The sequence below is a fragment of the Lonchura striata genome, chromosome 17, assembly GCF_046129695.1.
Source record: "Lonchura striata isolate bLonStr1 chromosome 17, bLonStr1.mat, whole genome shotgun sequence".
Taxonomy (NCBI): domain Eukaryota; kingdom Metazoa; phylum Chordata; class Aves; order Passeriformes; family Estrildidae; genus Lonchura; species Lonchura striata.
This window is the reverse complement of record NC_134619.1, coordinates 7,047,200-7,066,884: the sequence shown is the minus strand read 5'-3', so window position 1 is coordinate 7,066,884 and position 19,685 is coordinate 7,047,200. Positions and strand designations below refer to the sequence as shown.

General features: G+C 42.7%; 1 protein-coding gene across 6 annotated transcripts in view; it reads right to left on the bottom strand.

Moving 5' to 3' along the window:
- ZBTB46 (zinc finger and BTB domain containing 46) overlaps positions 1–19,685 on the bottom strand; it is a 50,561-nt gene that overhangs the window by 7,933 nt on the left and 22,943 nt on the right. For 5 of the 6 annotated variants that reach the window (XM_077787002.1, XM_077787000.1, XM_077786999.1 and 2 more), the window contains 4 exons: positions 11,036–11,317; positions 4,961–5,133; positions 3,745–3,796; positions 3,344–3,655 (listed from right to left, as the gene is read on the bottom strand). In XM_077787002.1, coding sequence (XP_077643128.1) covers positions 3,344–3,655; positions 3,745–3,796; positions 4,961–5,133; positions 11,036–11,317 — 819 coding nt within the window. The remainder of the gene's footprint in view (positions 1–3,343; positions 3,656–3,744; positions 3,797–4,960; positions 5,134–11,035; positions 11,318–19,685) is intronic. The other variant, XM_021527332.2, reaches the window with a different exon arrangement.

Sequence of the window (19,685 nt, the reverse complement as noted above, 5' to 3'; positions counted from 1 at the left end):
TAGGTGATCCTGCTGTTCCCCCAGTGACCGGTGCCTGCTCCCGTTTCCTGCCCACCTCTCCCTTCCCTTCAGGGCTGAGCTGCTGCAAAGCTGAAAAGGCAACACCCAATGCTGGGAGCATGAGCTGCACCCCCAGCAGGCTCCTTCCCAGCCACCTGCTTCCAGCACATCCATGGATTCCCAACAGCCTATTCCTGACTCTGTCCAACATCCCTCATGCCTGCATTCGGCTTAAATCACTCAAAACCAGTATTTTCAGCTTCTGTATTTAAAAATACTCCACAGAACACTGTTTGCAGCTATAGTTTTATTGGAAACTAATTTTGCACCAAATAGCCACATATTTAGTCCTGGTATCTACAAAAGGAAGCACCTCAAGAACAGCAGCATGGTCAGAAAAAGAAGTGTATTGCAGCGTTAACATTTTTACAGTCCTGTAAAATATAGGCACCCACAGTACATCTATTTAATGCACAAATACCAGCTTTGGTATGAGAATCATCCTTTGTCTAAATGACAATAATTTATAGCAGCATTAAGTGTAGCAGCATTAAGGTCCTAAGAAATCATCTTTAACACGATCATCAAGGTGATAAACAGCAGCACCATGGGTAAAGAGCTCCTGGACAGAGCACCAAGAAATGGAGAAGGAAACAGAGACAGTGACACAGTAAAAATCTGTGTACTTAATGCCACTAAAATATTTATGGAAATGTGTGTTTTTAAAACAAACACAATAATGCTTGGGAAAAAATCTTTTGTATTGTCATCGCAAGTAACTTCAGTAAATTTCACTGAGGCTGTTAAAGGACACAGGCTCCTACATCCCTGAGAGTAAAGGAAATGCACTAGTGATGCCAGATGGAGCTGCTCTGGAATAACTCTGTAAACTGTCATCTAGCTAATAATCACTGAAATACTACATTCTTTGGGTGATTATGAAGGACTCACAAGCTTCAGGAGAATTCTTGTCCGCTAAATCATCTTTATATTTAAAGTTATAAATAGGAAGGTGCAATTTAACTGTCAGACTCACACCTCCCATCAGCTTCCTATGCCATTTCCTCACAGTAAAATCTACTTCTAACACCTGTCCTACAAAAACCCAATAAAGCTCTGCCCTGTTATACCCTTCAGTTCTAACAGTTTAAAAATCATACTCCTGCTCCTGAAGGGAAGCACTGGAAATTCCCAGTGCTGAAGTCAGGAAGAACTCTGATGCACAGGTCAGTCTATTAGAGACAGCAGAAAAAGAATTCCATGTTGAATTAAATTCTAAAATACAAGAAAAATCAGCAAACACGAAGCCTCATTAACTATTATTATGTAATGAAACCTTTTAAAGTTTGCTGAAATTGCTTTTGCTGGCATCTTACTTTCCCAAGTCAGACAAATCCTTCCCTGCTGCTCCCAAATTTCCAGATAAGATTCATTGGGTTACAACTTTGTTTTCTGGCTCAGCTTTCTCCTTTCTCCCTAGCTGATTATTTAAGAGCAAAATAAATCATGAGGCAATTACTCTGACATCTGTCACAAGGGAAGCTGACACTAAAAGCTACACACATTCACAGACAGCCGAGATCTCCCATGCCAAAGACGTCAACGGGAACGAGAGCGGAAAAAATGAACCTGACTTTGCAAAAAGCATAACATCTAAACCCAAATGATTAAAGTGTACTACAGTGATTACATAGGAACTTACCCTCAATTCTGACTGCAGCCTGCTCAAATGAAGGGTAAGAGCTAAGCCAAGCAGGGGAACTCTGGATTCCCAGCCCTGGTGTGGCATGGAGCCGTGTCCCCGAAGCTCCAACTCCCAGCAAGAACAGGAGGAGCAGAGCTCCCATTCCTTCTGCACAAGCCCAAGGGCAGCAGGACCTGGTGGGCTCCCTCATTCACCTTTCCACAGGAAAGGGCTGGGGAAGAAGCTCCTCACTAAGCACATTGTGCACAACTAAGTATTTTCTGTCTCCCTGAGATGCAACAGTATAATGAGAAAGAACTTCCCTGAAGAACTCTAGAGAACATTTGTAGAGATTGGGTTTTTTCCTCCTCAGCTGTCTCTCACACTAAGGAAAGAAACCCCACATGCTGACAAGCTGTGCTGCACATGGAGCAGCTGGAAGCACTGCTCTTAATTATGCTACTTTCATTCCACAGTTACCATAATCTGGTTTTGTATGTAAATATATAGCAAGAGACACAGAAGTATTTAATCTTTTTAAAAAATAAGTTAATTTCATACAACGAAACAGGAATTACAGATTTCTACCCATCAGGAACAGCCATTACTGATTCTGCATGCACACCATAAGTTACAATTAAATCTATGTAAAGCCTCCTTCCTATGCTTCAACACCACCACACTCAGCCTGGCTAAGTTAATTACAGTGTATAAACCAAACGAGTCACAAAAATGTACAGAACCCCTGAAAACCACAGCTGAACTCCAGCATGTTTTTAAAAAAAGCCCTGAATGTACTGAAATATCATATCAGTAAAAGATGCAAGCCTTGCAACAACTTTCAAGCCCAAGTAACATACCCTACTGGACATATGAACAAGCAGTATATTTTTCTCCTTTGAAAGACACAGAAAACCATTTCACAACCAGCAACCCTGTGTTTCCACAGCTCCTCAGTTCACAGTGAAAACCCCTGGAATGCCCAAATGGTGTAATGGACAGAGCACTACAGCAGAACTCAGAACTGAATTCTATTATTAATTCTATTGCTAGCACTTTCAACAACCTGAGGGATGTTATTTTCCTGAGGAATTGGAGGAAAACATCCCCATTTCTTTTATAAAGCACTTTGAGATCAACTGATAAAGCAGTTCAAGGTAGTGTTAGAACACAGAATGAGCACTCCAACAAAACAGCTGAAGTGCCCATTTTATGGACCCAAAAATATTATCTTTGCACAAAAATTACCCCAAGGCTGCAGTGACACAACATCTGGAACCAGCACAGCACCAACGGATCAGCTTTGGGGAGTCACTCTATGAAATTACACCTGTGGAACATTTATTTGCAGCACAAGAACCACGGCACAATTTGCTTTTCCTAATTCAAGGAAGCGTCTCATATACAACAACAGCAGCTACGTATCCTCAGGATCCTCGCTTGGCCCTACACTGTCCAAAAGCTCCAGCCCAGCCAGGTGGGCAGAGCCCAGGTAACACATTTTCACGTGGCTACTGAGGTTCTTCTGGGTGCCAAAGCCCTTCCCACAGCAGAGACAGACAAAGGCGCGCTCGCTCGAGTGCACGGACAGAAGGTGCCGGGTTAAGTCTGTCTTGTCACGGAACAGCTTGTCACAGTTAGGACACTGCATCTTCTTACAGTGGAAGTGGATGGTCTTCTCGTGCCGATCCATGTTGGATTTCAGAGTGAAGCTGGCGGGGCACTTGGAGCACTGGAAGCGGCCGAGCTGGCCGGCAGCGGCGCCGTCGGCGAGGCCGGGCCGGGAGCAGTCGAGAACATTGAGTGGGAAGAGCATGGAGAAGGCGTGCTCGTGGATGTGCTCCTTCAGCTCCTCAGCACGCTGGAACACCCTCCTGCAGAAGCCACAGGTCAGCCTCTTGGCCAGGGCCGAGTCCAGGAAGGTCCCACTGGTGGTGACGTCTGTGTCCTCAGACCTCGGGAAACTCGAATCTGAAACAGGACCATGGGTACACACATGGATCAGCCTCTTCTGGTATAAAATAATGACAGTTTAAAGATGTGTTTTCCTCTCTGCTTACCTGAGTCAGAGTTATCGAACTGCCAAAGTGCCAGCAATCCATCAAAGGCAGCCTGCAAGGGAAAAGCACAGAGAAGTCAGGGCAGGCATTTACAAGAAGCTCTCCTGTAGGCAGAGCTGTGACTCCCATTGCTGTCACTGCCTTCATCCCTTCTCTAAGGGAGGCTCAGCTGTTTGACCTGACAACTCAAAGTGCCTTTACAAAGCTTTCACTGCCAGAGCAGTGAACTGGGCCTTTATCTTGCCTCAAAACACCTTATCATTTGGTGTTTTGAAGACAGTAATCAACATCTCTGTTTAAGTCACAGATAACTACTCAGTTTCCAGTCTCACTAAGCATCTATAGCTCCCACTCAGGCCAGTGGGAAATGCTGGACTGGATATTTTTAGTTGATACAACAGAACTGGAAAATTCTCTCTTAGCCCTCCACAGGTACTTTTCCACACAGGAGAGCCTGTAGAACACAAACACCTTCTGCATAGCTCCCCTTCTGCAATGCCCTCTGGCACTGCTGATCCAAATTCTAAATAAAAGCTGATTTTATCTTATTTTTTCCTTATAAATCCCTTGCAATATGCCAGTGTGTGGCAGATGGCAGCCCTGTATGAGGCAGAGGCATGCTGCAGCCCCGGCAGGTCTGTGCAGACCAGCTCACTTTGCTCTATGGGGATGGCAAAGCAAAATCTGTGTTTTCCACCCATTTGTTTAATAGAATATAATTCAAAACTATTAGGAACAAGAAATGCTGCAGAAAACTATGGATTTTAGGTCAAACTTCCCACTTCTGTAATAGAGAGAGCCAGCACACTTCTGTCTGAATTTATACAGCTACAAGAAACCCAAATGTCCTACACCAGAAGTGAGCAATGGGTAGCTGAGGTCTCATGCCATTATTACCTGCTAGTGTGCAGTGCTGTGCAAGTGAAGGGATTTACAATAAAAAAGGCATTCATATTTAAAAAACCCCAGAGGCTTTTGAACAGAAATTCTGCTGAGGTAAGACAGAAAGACTAAAATTGGGACAGCACCAGTCCTGACCCTCAACAGACTTCTAGTTTTAAAACAATCTGTATTTTTAAAAAAAAAAGCTCACAGATTGAAGTATAAGGTATTAGATCTTTCAAAATACTCCTAACTGGGGAGGATTTGATCAAACAGACACCTTTGCATTTCAAATTCTTTGTATTTCCCCCCCCCCCCCCCCCCCCGATCTTACCTGGGTTGAGGAAGGCACTTCTCCTTTTATCCCAGTTTCTGGTGACATTTCACCAGAAGAGCAGATCCTGGTGGGGCTCTGAGTGGCAAGGTGTGCTGAAGGCAGCGGGGGAGATGGTGCTTCCACTTTGCCATCACTTTCACCCCCTGAAGGATTCGAGCTGGTGCCAGGCCCTGGGGAACACAGGAAACGAATCTCACCCACGTGAACGAGCACCAGCTGGTGGCTTTAAAAACGGCCTCGCAAAGGCAGCCCCAGCACTCGCAGCTCATCTTCTGTCAGTGGGAGGGAATGCAGCAGGACAGGGATGCCAGGCTTTTGGTCTTTCTGGTTGATGGGTTGTTTTTTGTTTGTTTGTTTTTTTTTTAAAAAGCAGCCTCCCCACCCAAATATCTGTGTGTACTGGAGTGACGTTGCAGGGCTCAGTCACTACAGAGTCCGTCAGAAGATGCACAGTGCAGCACAAATATCCACATTTCTCTTGGAGAAGCACCATTCTGAACACATACACTTCCACTTTTAAGGAAACTTCAAACTTCATTCCACTAAATTTCTTGAAAGTTTATGTCACAGGTTCAGATCTCAAGATCTGTCCGTAGTGGTTTATTTAATATCGGACTGTCAGTATTTGATCTCAAAGTGCTTTACAAAAGATGGAAAAACGGATTCCTGTCACTCTATATTTAGCAAGGATGGAGGTTCAAATATTTGTACAAAACTGTTTGATTATACCTGACAGTCATTACAGTCTAAAAATCTCCTATAATTCAAAAGGAAAACATGCCGTGTCCGGCCCTCGCCTACACTGTAGCAACAGCCAAATGGAAAACAATATTCCAGAAACTGCCCTGAGTATCAATGACAAAGCTAAACACAAATAAAGACTGTGTCATCAATATCATTGTACATTACAAATTGTTATACAAACTTTAGCACATGCCTTGACTGAATATTGGAATGGCATACTGAGCAGGTTGTTCTTTTTGAAATGCAAGGCGGCAAAGCCAGAAGCATATATGGCATAAAATAAACAAATTTGTATTTAAAGCACTCTATGCCCTAAGGGCTTTTTCACTTTCAGCAAAAAAAGAGTCTGATGGAAACCTTCAGGGATATAAAAACACCACTTTTTAATGCAGCTACAAATAACAAGTCACAGTTTACACTGTGTCCGAATACAATGCGCTGTGATCTGGGTGACAACAAAGCACTCGAGTGAAACCACACCAAGGTTTCGAAATGTGAACAATCCCAAGCCTTAATTTTATCAGCTATCAAAGGAAATTCTGCTCTTGTGCCACAAGCTGGATGTTTGATTTGCTTTCCTCTGCTTTGATCACAGATCGATATCTTTCCCAACTGAGTTAATGCTGGGATAACAATGCTACAAGGTTTCCTTCAGGTGCTGCTCATCTGTTGCTGTTGTCATTTTTATGCAGGACAACAAAATGCCAGAAATTCAAGATAGGAAAGATTCATAGGAAAAATTGAATTTATCAGTATTTCTTGATAGAAACTGTTACCAGGAATCCAGCTTTACAGGTCCATAGCAGAATTCCTGGCTAGACAGACACAGGTTTATTTTTTTTACCCTTGAACATCCCAAACTGATTCAAACTGCCCCAAAGGCATCTCTGGGTACACTTCTTTGAACTAATGGTATTTTAGCACACAGTAAAGATAAACCAGTGGGGCCTGGCTTGATGAATTCTTTATTAGCTTGAATTTTTCCCAGAGTTTCACAGGTTCCAAAAAAACCCTCTGCACTTAATGCAAAAACCATGGCTAATGAACAAGCAATGAAATAAAGCATTGAGAAGCAATAAACTATCATCCAGGGTATACAAACACACAAAGATGTACAACACAACGAAGATGAGTTTTCAAACAATAATCAGTATTTATTTGGTTTCAACAACTGCAAGTAACACACGAAGAGAGAAACCCACATCAATGACCCACACTTGTACACAAAACCACAGATTTATGTCCATTCTGACTTGCAGTGTGAGAAACCTTTTTCCCTCCTAAACTTGTACTAAAATGACTTTTAAGGCAAAAGTATTTTAACTTCTAAATCAGAAATCAAAACCATTTTCCTTCAATCAGCTCCGCACACAGAAAATGAAGGAGGGGTTTAACAATATTTGTGTGAATACAGAATTCTTGTGACAGCTGGACAGTAAAATATTGTGCAAAGGAGAAAGGCAAAGTTATTATATCTCATTTAATATTGCATCCATTCTCCCCTAAATCTTCTTTTACCATGTACGAAAATTCCACACCAAACTGAATACCTTTAACTTCTTCCTGGGAAAGTTGACCACTGTGTAAAATGTATTTCTTAACATCCAGTGCAAGGATAAATTATTGGCTCCAATGAACCACTAACTAAAAATAACCTATTAGCTGGTTTGCCCAAAAGAAAAGGGGTCTGTGTACCACGTAATCACTTGGACTGGAAGCTTCATAGGAATTGCTTCTATAAACAGTTTCAGATGCCACAGGGTAAACAGGAAAAGCCAAACTTAGACATATAAAAAAGCCTTCAAATGTGCTATTCTGAAATGTGGAAGTCACCCTTTAAGGGAGTCATCCCCCCCACAACAATATAAAGTTTTCTTTTTCTTTTTAACAAGAAAACAAGGATGCAAACTAACCACCTCATTTTCTGATGAAAATTAAAATTCTCGTTCTCTTGATTATACTTGGCAAGACCATCTCAAAACATTCGACTGAAGCCTTTGAGACTTCTGGCCGTGTGATGTAACCGTGCGGAACAATGCTACCAAAGTTCAGGCTCATAATAGAAATCAGACATTATTAAACCAAGGAGCTCTGCAGAGCAGCTCTGCTGGAGTGGAAATCACAGAACAACCACCTGCTTTTGGAGACAAACCAGGAATACATGGCAAGACCAGGAAAATTCTCATGTCTTATCTGAAAGGCACCCCCAGCAACAACCCAGGCAGGTTCAGTAACCAACAGTTCCCCAGACGGCCTCGGTGTTACCCATGAGTAATTCACACATTTTTTTCTGCAAAACCTGCGTGTTCCAGGTTTCTGAGCAGCATATGAACAACGTCAATCTTGATCACAGATCATGAACATCAAATTCTCCCTTCAGCTGCAGGTTATCTGGCAACTGTGCTACCCAAATGGCAAGGTATTTAAGTTTTCCCTTCTGATTTTAAATGAGTTTGAACTGGTTAACTTCAGAAGTTCACCATAGTGATACAACACCCCCCCACACACATTCTGGGCTTCATTTTCCACCAGCAGAATGTCAAGTTCATACCTCATATGATCACATAATGAATTAGTTAAAAAGAACATGTGGTAAAATGAAAATCTTGGGATATCCTCTAATTTCTAAAACAGGAAGAATTATGCGGAAGAGCAAGTGAAAACTTTTAATGTGTATAGTAACTAGGAGAGTAACATCCCCTTTAGAAATAGCTCATCCAGATTTTAAACATGTTTAACACCCTCTTTACATCTGTCCACCTCCATTAAGTCTTTTTCCTCCAGAAAAAAAAACCAAAACAAAACAAAACCTGAATACTTCTCCTTGAGGCAGTTAGGCAGTTATGTACTGCAGTGCTTTGTAAAAGGAGATAATTCAGTGATAGCAGCCAAGATTAAAAAACACTTCACTTCTTTACAGTCAGAAGAGACTGATCACTTGTAATCCCTGAAATTAGTGCATTTCTTTTCAAATCAAGACAGATGAAAACCGCTGGGTTTGGTTCTCTTGTTAAATTCAGTCTCTTTCACTGTGCTCCTACCTACTCCCTCCTCCTTTTTTTTTTTTTTTTTTAAATATAACCCAGGAATTAAAATGACTCAACATCCTCAAATTGTTTTTGAAGAAAAATGTCAAAAAACACCTACAAAGCCAGCACCAACCTAGACCGTGCTTTTATATCTCCACAATCTTCCTACCACTTGCTTCACTGTCATTTTATACACCGAAAATTCTCATCAAACTTGATGTCCTGTTGTATTCAGTAATGACCACTTAAAAGGGAATCATATATCACAAGATCTTTTTCAAGTGATTAAAATAAATTGATACCTGTGAATCTGAATAAGATGAAAGAAAAATATGTCTCTTAACTCCTGGCTTCTATCAAAATCCTCTTACCAGGCCACAGCCACATCCCTGACTGCTGTGAGAGCTACAGACCAAGCAGGAAGTCTTCCTTTTGACTTGGGCATTTCACTTTGCTTCCATAAAGATGAGATAATTGAAGCTCAGCTGAATGAAATCCAAGTAATAGTGAGAAGACTGGAAAATAAGGACTGCAAGTACAGGCTGGACAGGACCCCCTGGGCCATGGCACCCCTCAGTGAAATATCAACTACCCCCTTTTCTAAATGTATCAAGCTTTATTTTAAACCCAGCTGGTCTCCTGCCTGTACCATGCCCATCCTCAAACTCTGCTTCACAGGTGGTTGGGCAATCTCTAATTTTTAACCCAGATTTATGACTGCTTCATACACATTTATCTTTATGTCAAGTGGTGCTTCAGTTTTTAAGTATAACCTAAAATCCTCCAACAAGGAGAAGGATGATGGATAGAGGGCAGCCCCGTCATTATTCCAATTTATCAAGACAGAAGATGAAATTGCTGATTTCACCTGTCAGGAGTCAGAGCCCCGAAGCCGTGGTGCATCCATCACCCGCGGCCGCACACCGATTCAGGCTCCCACCCTCCCTGTGCCAGCTCAGGGCACTCTGCTCCCTGCACCCAAACCCTGCCACTGAACTGAGCCACATCTGTGCTCTTCCACTGCAACTGAAGGATTTTCAACCCTGAGGCCCAATCTGAACTGTCTAAATCTGATTAAACTGGAGATCCTTTGGGAAGTGAATTACTGTGAAAGAAACCAGAACACTGCACCAGCCATTTCCCACAAATATTTAAGCTACAGAATAAGGTACAGAAACTTCAAGGTTTTTTGATTTTTTAAAAAACAATCCTATTGTTCAGACATGAGAAGTGAAAAGAGACACTAAGTCTGACACTGCACTGTGTAATTATTTCCCTTTGTCACACAACTCCAGGGACCAGTTGGCCACTTGGACGGGGCTTGGAGCACCCTGGTCTACTGGAAAGTGTCCCTGCCCATGGCAAGGGGCTGGAAAAAGATGATCTTCAAAGCCCCTTCCAACCCAAAGCATTCTGAGATCCTGTGATTCATTCTCTAATTCTATGGCCATTAAAGTTATCGATCTTTCCCACTAAGGAAGCTAAAAGAAAATAGAAGAACAGATATCCTAAGTGAACTTTTCATTCTATTTACATAGTCAGTTTTCTCACCATAGATAAAGATAAACCTTTTCTTCTGGAAATGAACATATAGTACTCAGAAAACTGTTGCTTTCTCTATTCTATTTCGCAAATGATGTGTCTTCTCAGAGTATTATTAAAATACAGCATTAATAATTTCTTTCTTTATGCACTAGAGAAATAGGCTGCAATGAAGCAAACAAAAAATAGGCTGAACAATCAGCTGTCCACACCTAATGGTTCACATTAGCTGTCTCCAACAGATCACCAGTAGAAAAACATTAATTTCCAGGTGCAAGTATAAGAAAATCAATAGTTGCTCACTACTTACAAGTCTAAAATTAAACTGCAAGAAGTATAGATCATGCAATCTACAACACCCCAATTGTTACCACAGACACAGGAGCAACATTCAAGCTGTTCAACACCGATCAAGTCTGGATTCAAAACCCTTCCCATAATGACTCAAATATTTTGTATTTTGTTTGTAAGTACCATTGTGTGAGATGAGAGAAACAGAAATTTGACGGCAAGCACTGCAGGCTGAATATTTTCTTCTATGATTTAAGCAGTTAACAATAAAGTTGGATCAGTATCAGACTAAAGTTTCCATATTTTATGGAAAGTGGGATTAAGCAGGACTTAAACCTGGATATAAACACACCACCAGCAACAACAAACGAGCCGGTGACCTGTATTTACTTGTCATTAAAGATTTCCCTTAAAGCGTCACTCAAAAATTTTAAAAAATAGAAAACACAGAAGAAGGCCAACTTACGGGAGAGCGAGTGCGTGCCTTTGGGGAGGTACTCGAAGAGCAGCGAGCTGTCCTCGCTCAGCATGTCGGCTTTCAGCGACAGCAAACTGTTCTTGCTCATCAGGGCCGCGCGCAGGTTGGCCACGGTGGCGGCCTGGAGCGCGTCCTCCTTGTCCAGAGCCAGGGGCTGGTGGATGTAGCTGGACTCCCCTCCCAGCAGCGCTTCCTCCACGTTGGTGTAGGGGTCCGGCCGCTCCACCCTGCTGTCCGAGCTGCTGGGCTCCGTCCCGGCCGCGTCCGCGCCTGCAGCGGGGAGATGCTGTCAGAGACACGGGAGAACCACCGGGAGCGGGACCGGGACCGCCATGGATCCGTGAAACGCAACCAGCCATGCAGCAGCGCTTGCTTTGGCTTTGCTTTTCACGTGGGAGTGCTGCCCTCACCCCCCTTTTCTTCCCTCATCCCCATTTTCCTGCCCTCATCCCCATTTTCCTGCCCTCATCCCTCTTTTCCTGCCCTCATCCCCATTTTCCTGCCCTCATCCTCATTTTCCTTCCCTCATCCCCATTTTCCTTCCCTCATCCCCATTTTCCTGCCCTCATCCTCATTTTCCTTCCCTCATCCCCATTTTCCTTCCCTCATCCCCATTTTCCTGCCCTCATCCCCATTTTCCTGCCCTCATCCTCATTTTCCTTCCCTCATCCCCGTTTTCCTTCCCTCATCACCGTTTTCCTGCCCTCATCCCCGTTTTCCTGCCCTCAGCCCCATTTTCCTGCCCTTGTCCCTGTTTTCCTGCCCTCTTCCTGCCCTCATCCCTGTTTTCCTGCCCTCAGCCCCCTTTTCCTGACCTCATCCCCATTTTCCTGCCCTCAGCCCCCTTTTCCTGACCTCAACCCCCTTTTCCTGTTCTCACCCTGTTTTCCTGCCCTCATCCCTGTTTTCCTTCCCTCACCCCCCTTTTCCTGCCCACAGCTGGGGGTTCTGTTTTTCCAGCCCCTTCCCTCCTGCCCCACCAACTGGGCTTCATCTCAATGCCACATGCTATGAAAGCAGGGCAGAGGATTTGTATTTTACCCACAACCTGGATGAAACTATTTATTTATCTTAAACTAAGATTTCAGGATAGTATGCTAGTACTGAAATTACATTAAAAGGTTTAAGTTATGTTTTCTCCCTAATTTTACACTCCAGTTAGCCCAAATTTTCACGCTTTATTTCTTTCCCATGATGAAGGTTTTGAGAAACCCAGTAATAAACAGCCTTTAATAGTGGGGTGCTGAGTATAAATCTCCAGGGGGACACTTCTCTAAAAAACACACAGCAACCATTGGTTCCCAGCATATATCACAGGGTAGGTTTTATACAGAAATGTTACAGTTGAAACAAACCCCAAAAAAACCAAATCAGCCACTTCATAACATGTAACTACAAAGAAACTGTATTTAAAAAATAACATATTAGTAACAAATATATCAATTACTGAACCCAAACAAAACCAAAAAAGCTATGATAAAGTAAACTCCTTCCTGTGAAAACACAGTTTGTCTTTGGATTTTTGGGGAGGTCTAATTGAAGAGCTTCCTTTGTTTGAACTTTGACTCTCTAATCATCTTAAATAATTTATGTATTTTTATGTAAAGGAAAATGACTCCTCTCTATTCTTCACACGAAACAACAAAAATTACACACAAAAAGGGCTGTTAGCCCATTTTAAAACTGCATAAAACCAATTGCAATTACCTACTCCACAATCTGCAGCAGCAAACACAGCTGACACACTCAAAGCCCAGCTGAGCACCTGGCAAACGGAGCTGAAGCTTCCCAACAAACTTATGCCTTTGTGGCATTTCTCCTATCTCTGTAGAGGGGGGAAAAATCCATATCCAAAGAGAAGGCACAGATAATGAGCTATCAGATGGAGAAAGAAGCTGTTTTGCAGATCCTGAATATTTTATTGCCTCCTAGTTTAAAAGAGATTTAAATCTTAATGCAAGAGGGAACTATTAGAGCTCAAACCAGTGGTAGGACACTTACAAAATTAATACCTGCTGCTTTCATAAATTCACTTTGCATTCTTCAGGGCAAGGAATTCAGGTGCTGTCCACACACAGCACTGCAATAAACTCACTCCTGTACAGAAACTCAGGAGAAGGGAGGAGGCAGAGTGGGACAAACCAGCCCTTGGTTTCCACAACTTCAAACCAGGGCAAGGCATTAATCTGCAGAGCCTTATTAAAAAATGCTAATGAGGACACTGGTACCATGCCCACCTCCTGTAACCTGGAAAACAGCTGAAGGAAGATCATTATTTTTATCTCCATTTCACAGGTGGTGGCTGCCAGAGAAAGATGTGGGAACTCGCTCAAGGTGCCCAGCCTGTGGATACAGGAGCAGCCAGCAAATTTCCCAGTCCCAGCTCAGGGCGTATCAGATTCCAAAACATGCTCAGATTGGTTTTACTAAGCTGCACTGTTCTGCTAGCACATCCTACTGCTAAAGTTGTTCCTTTAAAAAACAAACAGCCTCAAAGCAAACAATAAGGAAAAAGCAATCATAGGCAGAGTGCTCCCACACCGTGGAGATGTAGGGAATGCCCACGGCTGGGGGCTACAAACACAGTAGGAAGTTCATAAATGTGAACTACCAGAGATGCCCTCTGTTTAAAACAAACCATTTTTCCTCCTCCATCTGTGTTTTGCTTGTATAATTTCATATTATCAGCTTTATTAAATTTTAGTCAAGCAGAAGAATTCAAATGCTTTGGATTTTTACGTATTTTGTCATTCCTCCATCAGAGGCTCACAGGATATCTGCTTTTCTAGATGACAATGAAGGTTCTTAAAAAACAAGCCAGCATGCCTACATAAAGGAAAACTACAGGACAGTAAAAACCAGCAGCTGTTACAAAAGGTGGTGAAGGAAGCAAATGGAAGTTTAGCCCATTAAACTGGTAAGGTACCAGAGAGCTGCATCACATCAAAACCACAATAATACCACTGTCCCACTGCCTACATGGGGAATCACAGCACATAACTCAGGCCAGTTTTGTGTTTGCCCACAAAACTGCATTCCCAAATAACCAGGCAGGCAGGGAATCACCTTGTGCTTTCTGCACTCCTTTTCAGAGCCTGTTACAGCTGCTGATTGACAGTTGCCAGAATTGGCTGCTGCCCGCTGCATATAAACACTAATTGCTAAAACACACACAGATTAATTGTAACCACAACAAGACATTAAACGTTCCTCAAAAGCCAAGATTAGAGACAGACAGCGAAATAGATGCTTCAGAGCTTCCAGTATTTATAGCTGATGTAATCTAATCAAACACACATTATGGCAAAATAAATATCCACTTAGTCACATAAGTACTAAAATACTCTCAGCACACCAAAACCCAAAAAATGCACCAAGTTCCTCTCCACAGCGCCTCCAAAACCACTTCTCTTTTCTCTAGAATGCAGCTCCTTTTAACAAGATTTAGCCAAAGAATTATATGAATCGAAAGCATCCGTCACTTCCCAGTAATCCAAACTGTTTACTACAGCGCTTCAGCCCCGTGTAAACCAGGCTTTAGTCAATGAGCTTCTATTCTGCAATTATTCACTGCCACGGGCCCCAGAGCTCCATCCCAGCCCTCCAGAGCTCGTTTTTCACCCTGCTGGGACAGCCCCTGCGACTGCAGGGCTCCACACGCAGGAAATCCCGAGCTAAACACGGGATTAATGCTGCTCGGAAAACTGAGCTCATTAGTCTCTTTAGCAAATCATTATTTTGCAGTTATTCTATTACACCAGCCTACTTTCCAAAACACAGAAGCTTTAGAAAAGCTTTCTTAAATTTGTTGACTTGGGTGAATATTTTATTGTTAGCTTTTATTATCAAATAAAACACAGAGCCTATTTTTTGACAATTTTGGCAACAGTACTTCAATATAATTCTGAAAACAACAGTGAAGTTCTTACCTACACATGAAGCATCACATAACAGGGATAAAAGGACTGCAAGCACTTTCTCACAGACATCACCCATCCCAGCTGAGCTCAAAACATGCTTCATTCCCAGCCACACAGACCAGGCAAGCTTTACAGATCCATGAAGAGGAATAAACCTCACACCAGGACAACAAGAGCAGTAAAATATTCCCAAAACACCCAGGGTTGCTACTGTGTGAGCTCTGGAAGTCCCAGGAATGGGAAAAGCAAGTCGCACTAGTCACAAAAAATCAAGCACTACAGACATCTGGCAGCCCCCTGGAAAGGGCTATGGCACAAATCAAAGTAATGCAATGTACTAAAAGTATCCAAATGTTAATGTGATAATTTATTTTCAAAGATCTAGTAAGAAGCTGACAGTAAAAAGCATTAAACAAAGCCCAACAATTGAACAAAACACACATGCCATCTCAGCAACAGCAAGGAAAGGCTGCATTTTAAAGACTCCATTTACTACCTTAATGAATTATTTTAATACGAAAGCTAATTTTTTCGCTTGTATTTCTTCCCCCTGCTTTTGTCATTTTTTCTCATTACAGCTTAAACTCAGCTGTTACCAAAGTACCTCCTCAGCGTCTGCTTCTCTCACACCACTTATTTCTTGTTTGTACTGTGTTTTAACCTTCTGAGTAAACCCCCAGTGGGGTTTCCCAGACTCCCAGTGCTATTATTCTCTTTCATAGTTGTTTTTTTTTAATTATTTTTTCCCCTTTTCATCTTTTATTTCTGCTCTCTCATGTAGACAGCTGAACATCTAGAAATCAGTAGCTGGAGAACTAAAGCCATGAGAAGGGAGAAAGGCATGAATAAAAGCCATACAAGGTTGCATCTGCTGCTGGAAAACTCAAAGCAGAAACAAGCTTTATCTACAAGAACTAAAGGCAACCTTTTGCAAAGTTGCTCTCTCTCAATATTGCTCTTTTCATTACAGTCTTGAGGTAAGAGGGGATCAGAAATCTGTCATCTTCTCCTCACAACCCCGTTCAGCGTGGCAGGAGCACAAAGCAGGATGTTCCTCCCTTGGTGGCCCCAGTCTCTGGGGTTGTGTGACAGAGGTGACCCTCAGCCACAGGCACGGGAGTCCTTCAAAGGAGGGCAACAGTACCTCACCTACCACTTACAGGGCTTTAAAGCAGCTCCTGTGTGTTTCTCCACAAAATTCAGGAATCTTTGAGGAGCCCTCCCAAGCAGCACTGGAATGCAGGGGTGTTTCATGAGCCATCCCTCCAGCACACCTTTCTCAGCTGGTGGTCTCACCCCTCAGCACCTGGAGTACACTCTCTACAAGTCCCACAGCCTCCAAGGACAATGGCAATTCAAGCCACATGCCACAAAAAGCTCCTGAGCCTCTCCCGTAGCTCACCCCACCTGCAGGACCCAGTTTGGCAGAATGAGGGTGGAAAGGTGAACTGGAGGGAAGACACCTCCGGGTACAGGAGTCCTGCTGTCAGCAAGGCAGTAACACAGGAAAGTCCAGCCTGGAGAGAGGAGCAGCTGGACCTAATCTGAAGCGGTGTCACCATCAGATAGAGGAGCAAGAAGTCATCCTGACCTAGGGCAGCATTACTGCTCTGTCACCTGGGGTCATCTTTAAGAACTGTAGAATAAATCAGGCTGAAAGTGACCTCAGAGCTACTTTTAGAGTAAGAGTCCAGTGGCTTGTACAGCCTAGCTGTGCCATCAGCAGGGAAGACAGAGTAAAACTTCCCAAGGTCCTTCCTTCACCTTTTGACCACTTTGTGAAGAATCTCCTCCTTTCACCCTGTGAAAATCTCCCTTCCTGTAACTCATATCCATTACCTCTCATCCTTTCTCAACCCACATCTGAGAAGGGTCTGGCCCTGGATTATCCACCTACTCCCCTTCTCCAAGATTTTAAACCAAGCTGTCTCAGTCTCTCCTCACACACATCATCTTGATGGCCTCAGCTGCGCTTGCTCAAGCTTGTCAAAGTCTTTCTTGGCCTGGAAATGCCCAAAGTGGATCCTGTACTCCAAATGCTGTTCCTAAGGCAGGCAGCCAGCCTTCCCTGGCTGCGAGGGCACACAGGCTCCTCTTCAGCTCCTTACTCACCAGAAGACATTTTCTGCAAAGCTGCTGTCTCTCTCCTTGGCTGCCAACCCAAACTGCTGCACGGGGTTATCCTGTGCCACAAGGAGGACTTCACACTTGTCTTGGTGGAATTCCTGCTGTGCCTGGCACCGCTGCCTTCCAGACAATCATCCCTCCCAGCCTGGTGTCATCCCACATCCCACCACACAAGTTGTTAATGAACCAAGCATCAGGCCTGGAAGCAGCCTGGGATGGATGTAGGCACTGCACTTCCTGGGGCAGATGTTTTGGATCTCCTGCACACAGCTGGATAATTTTTAGTGTGATGGAAAACATAATTATTTTTCTGTTTACATCATGACAAGGAAAAAGGGAAGAGGTCCCAGCATCAGCAACTTCTCCCATGCCAAATTCCTGCACCCTCCCCTGCTACCCCCTCAGTGGCACCAAGGCCACACGTACAGTTGTGATTGAACTTGAGACAGGAACTAATATGCTAAAAATAAATTGATTCATTTAAAAAAAGTTATATTTAAATGCAGATCAGTTCTCCTATCTGGTTCTCTGCATGGTCACACAGAGATTTTCACCGGAACAACTGCGGGAGAGTGTGGGGGTGCAATGAAATACCAAAGCAAAGTGGGAGCCACTTAAACTCAGCTTTTGTTTCAGGCACACTGACAAAATGTGACCCAAAAAAACTTAGGTGAAATAAAAGACTTAATTTTCTGAGGTTCTTCAATCTATCTGGGTCAGGTATCTGCCTGACAGTTGATTTTATCTAGAATTCCAGGGATGATGTTTCTTGTGTAAGTTTAGGAAGGTTTGGCTTGATCTCCTTCTGTACAAAGGCAATTAATTTTTAAACTCTCAGGGAAAAAAAAAGAAAAAATAGCTTTCATTTCATAATGTGGTTTTTGATTGGGAATTGAAAAAAAAAACAGCACACAGGCTGGCAGAAAAATGACAATCTTTTACCAGCTGCTAAAAATATCCTTGAAGTTTGTATTTCAGTTCCCTCCTCCTTTCTAACAGAAATCTTCCAAAAGTGTTTCACAACTCAGTATTTGTTAAGCAAACCCCAGCATTCTCACCCACTGCAATATTTACATGGGGAAGTGATGCCATGAGCTATATTGGGTTTGATTTGCACTATTTTACAACCATAACAGCAGACATGTGGATACAATAAATGTGCACAGCATTCAGAATCAGCTCCAATTTCCTCAAGCAGGAAACAATCAAGCAAACATAGATATTTAACCACAACACATATGATCATTAAAAACTGCCTTTATGTTGAAGGCTGTAAGATATCTTAAGTGAATCCTTATGGAATAAAAAACTTGGTCTCCTTCAGGCTGTGCTTTCCCAACCCTCTTCTTTGAGGTTTGAGCCCTACTACAGCTTCTCCACCACAACTCAAAGCAGGGTGACCTGGGACTGTCAGGATTTGAGTTCTGAAAAACACTGCTGCAGGAAAAGTGCCAATTTCCAATGCTGCTCCTGTTCCTGCAGGGCTCAGGAGGAGCCCATGCCAGCTGAGGCTTCAATATAATTCTCCAGCCTACAGCCATAGGATGTTCACTCTCTGTGTTTTACCAACAGAAACATTCTCCTCACCAGCTCTAGAACACTCCTGCTAAAATAAACCAGGCTTGTTCTACACAAATATGACCTGGTTTTATGTTGCTATTCCTGCAGCATGTTCCAAGCACAAGTGTACCCCTCATCTTTGTCTTATCAGTGTACAAATAACTGGAAAATTCCCTCCACTCCTCCAGGCACCCGGAAAAAAATAATCAATTTTCATCTCTTTGCCATAATATTTGTTTTTCTACCATTGAATCAAATTCTGCAGACACTTTCCTGTGGTCAGCAAAAGGAGCTCCTGGTCCAAACCCTGCTGTTTGTTGCTGCTCCCCCACCTCCTGTCAGTGACCTCAACTCAACTTGGGTTACAGAGCAAACCTGGCCAACTCCTGATCTTCAGAAAAAAAGGCAAAACAGAGAGAAATGGTTAAACTGGGTAAGTTAATTGTTTTAGAAATTATTCTAAAGAGGGATAACACAGTATCCTTCCAGAAGCAGGAATGACTGGGAAGGGCAGAAATACCTTAAGCCACTCATTTCTCCAAAATATGCAGAGAATTGTAGAGTAATTTGAGACTATCACTTTAACAGTACTGCAAGCTTAACCTCTTTTTCTAAGTCTCTTAATTCAGGCAATGAAAGGAGTAACACTATTCCCTGCTGCTCCTCAGGACAGAGGAAGACACAAACATGAAGGGACAGAAATAAAACATTCAAGTACCACATTAAATATGAATATTAGCACTCGTGATATGACAGAATGCTGAGTTATAAACTCTGAAAATCCTCAGAACAAATATTTACCTTTTGAAACAAGTGCCTTGAAAAAAAAAAAGAGTATAAAAAATTAATCAGAGGCCAGTAGAGAAAAGCTTGGGTTTGATTTCCAGGCATTTCATCTTAAGAATAAATTCCTACTACAGTTTAATGCAAAAGCAGTACTGCAAATAAGGAAATTAAAGGCTTGAACAGGGCTGATTGCAAAGTAGGAATAGAATTTATGTTAAAATGCTAAAAGCTTATTGATTTCTCAC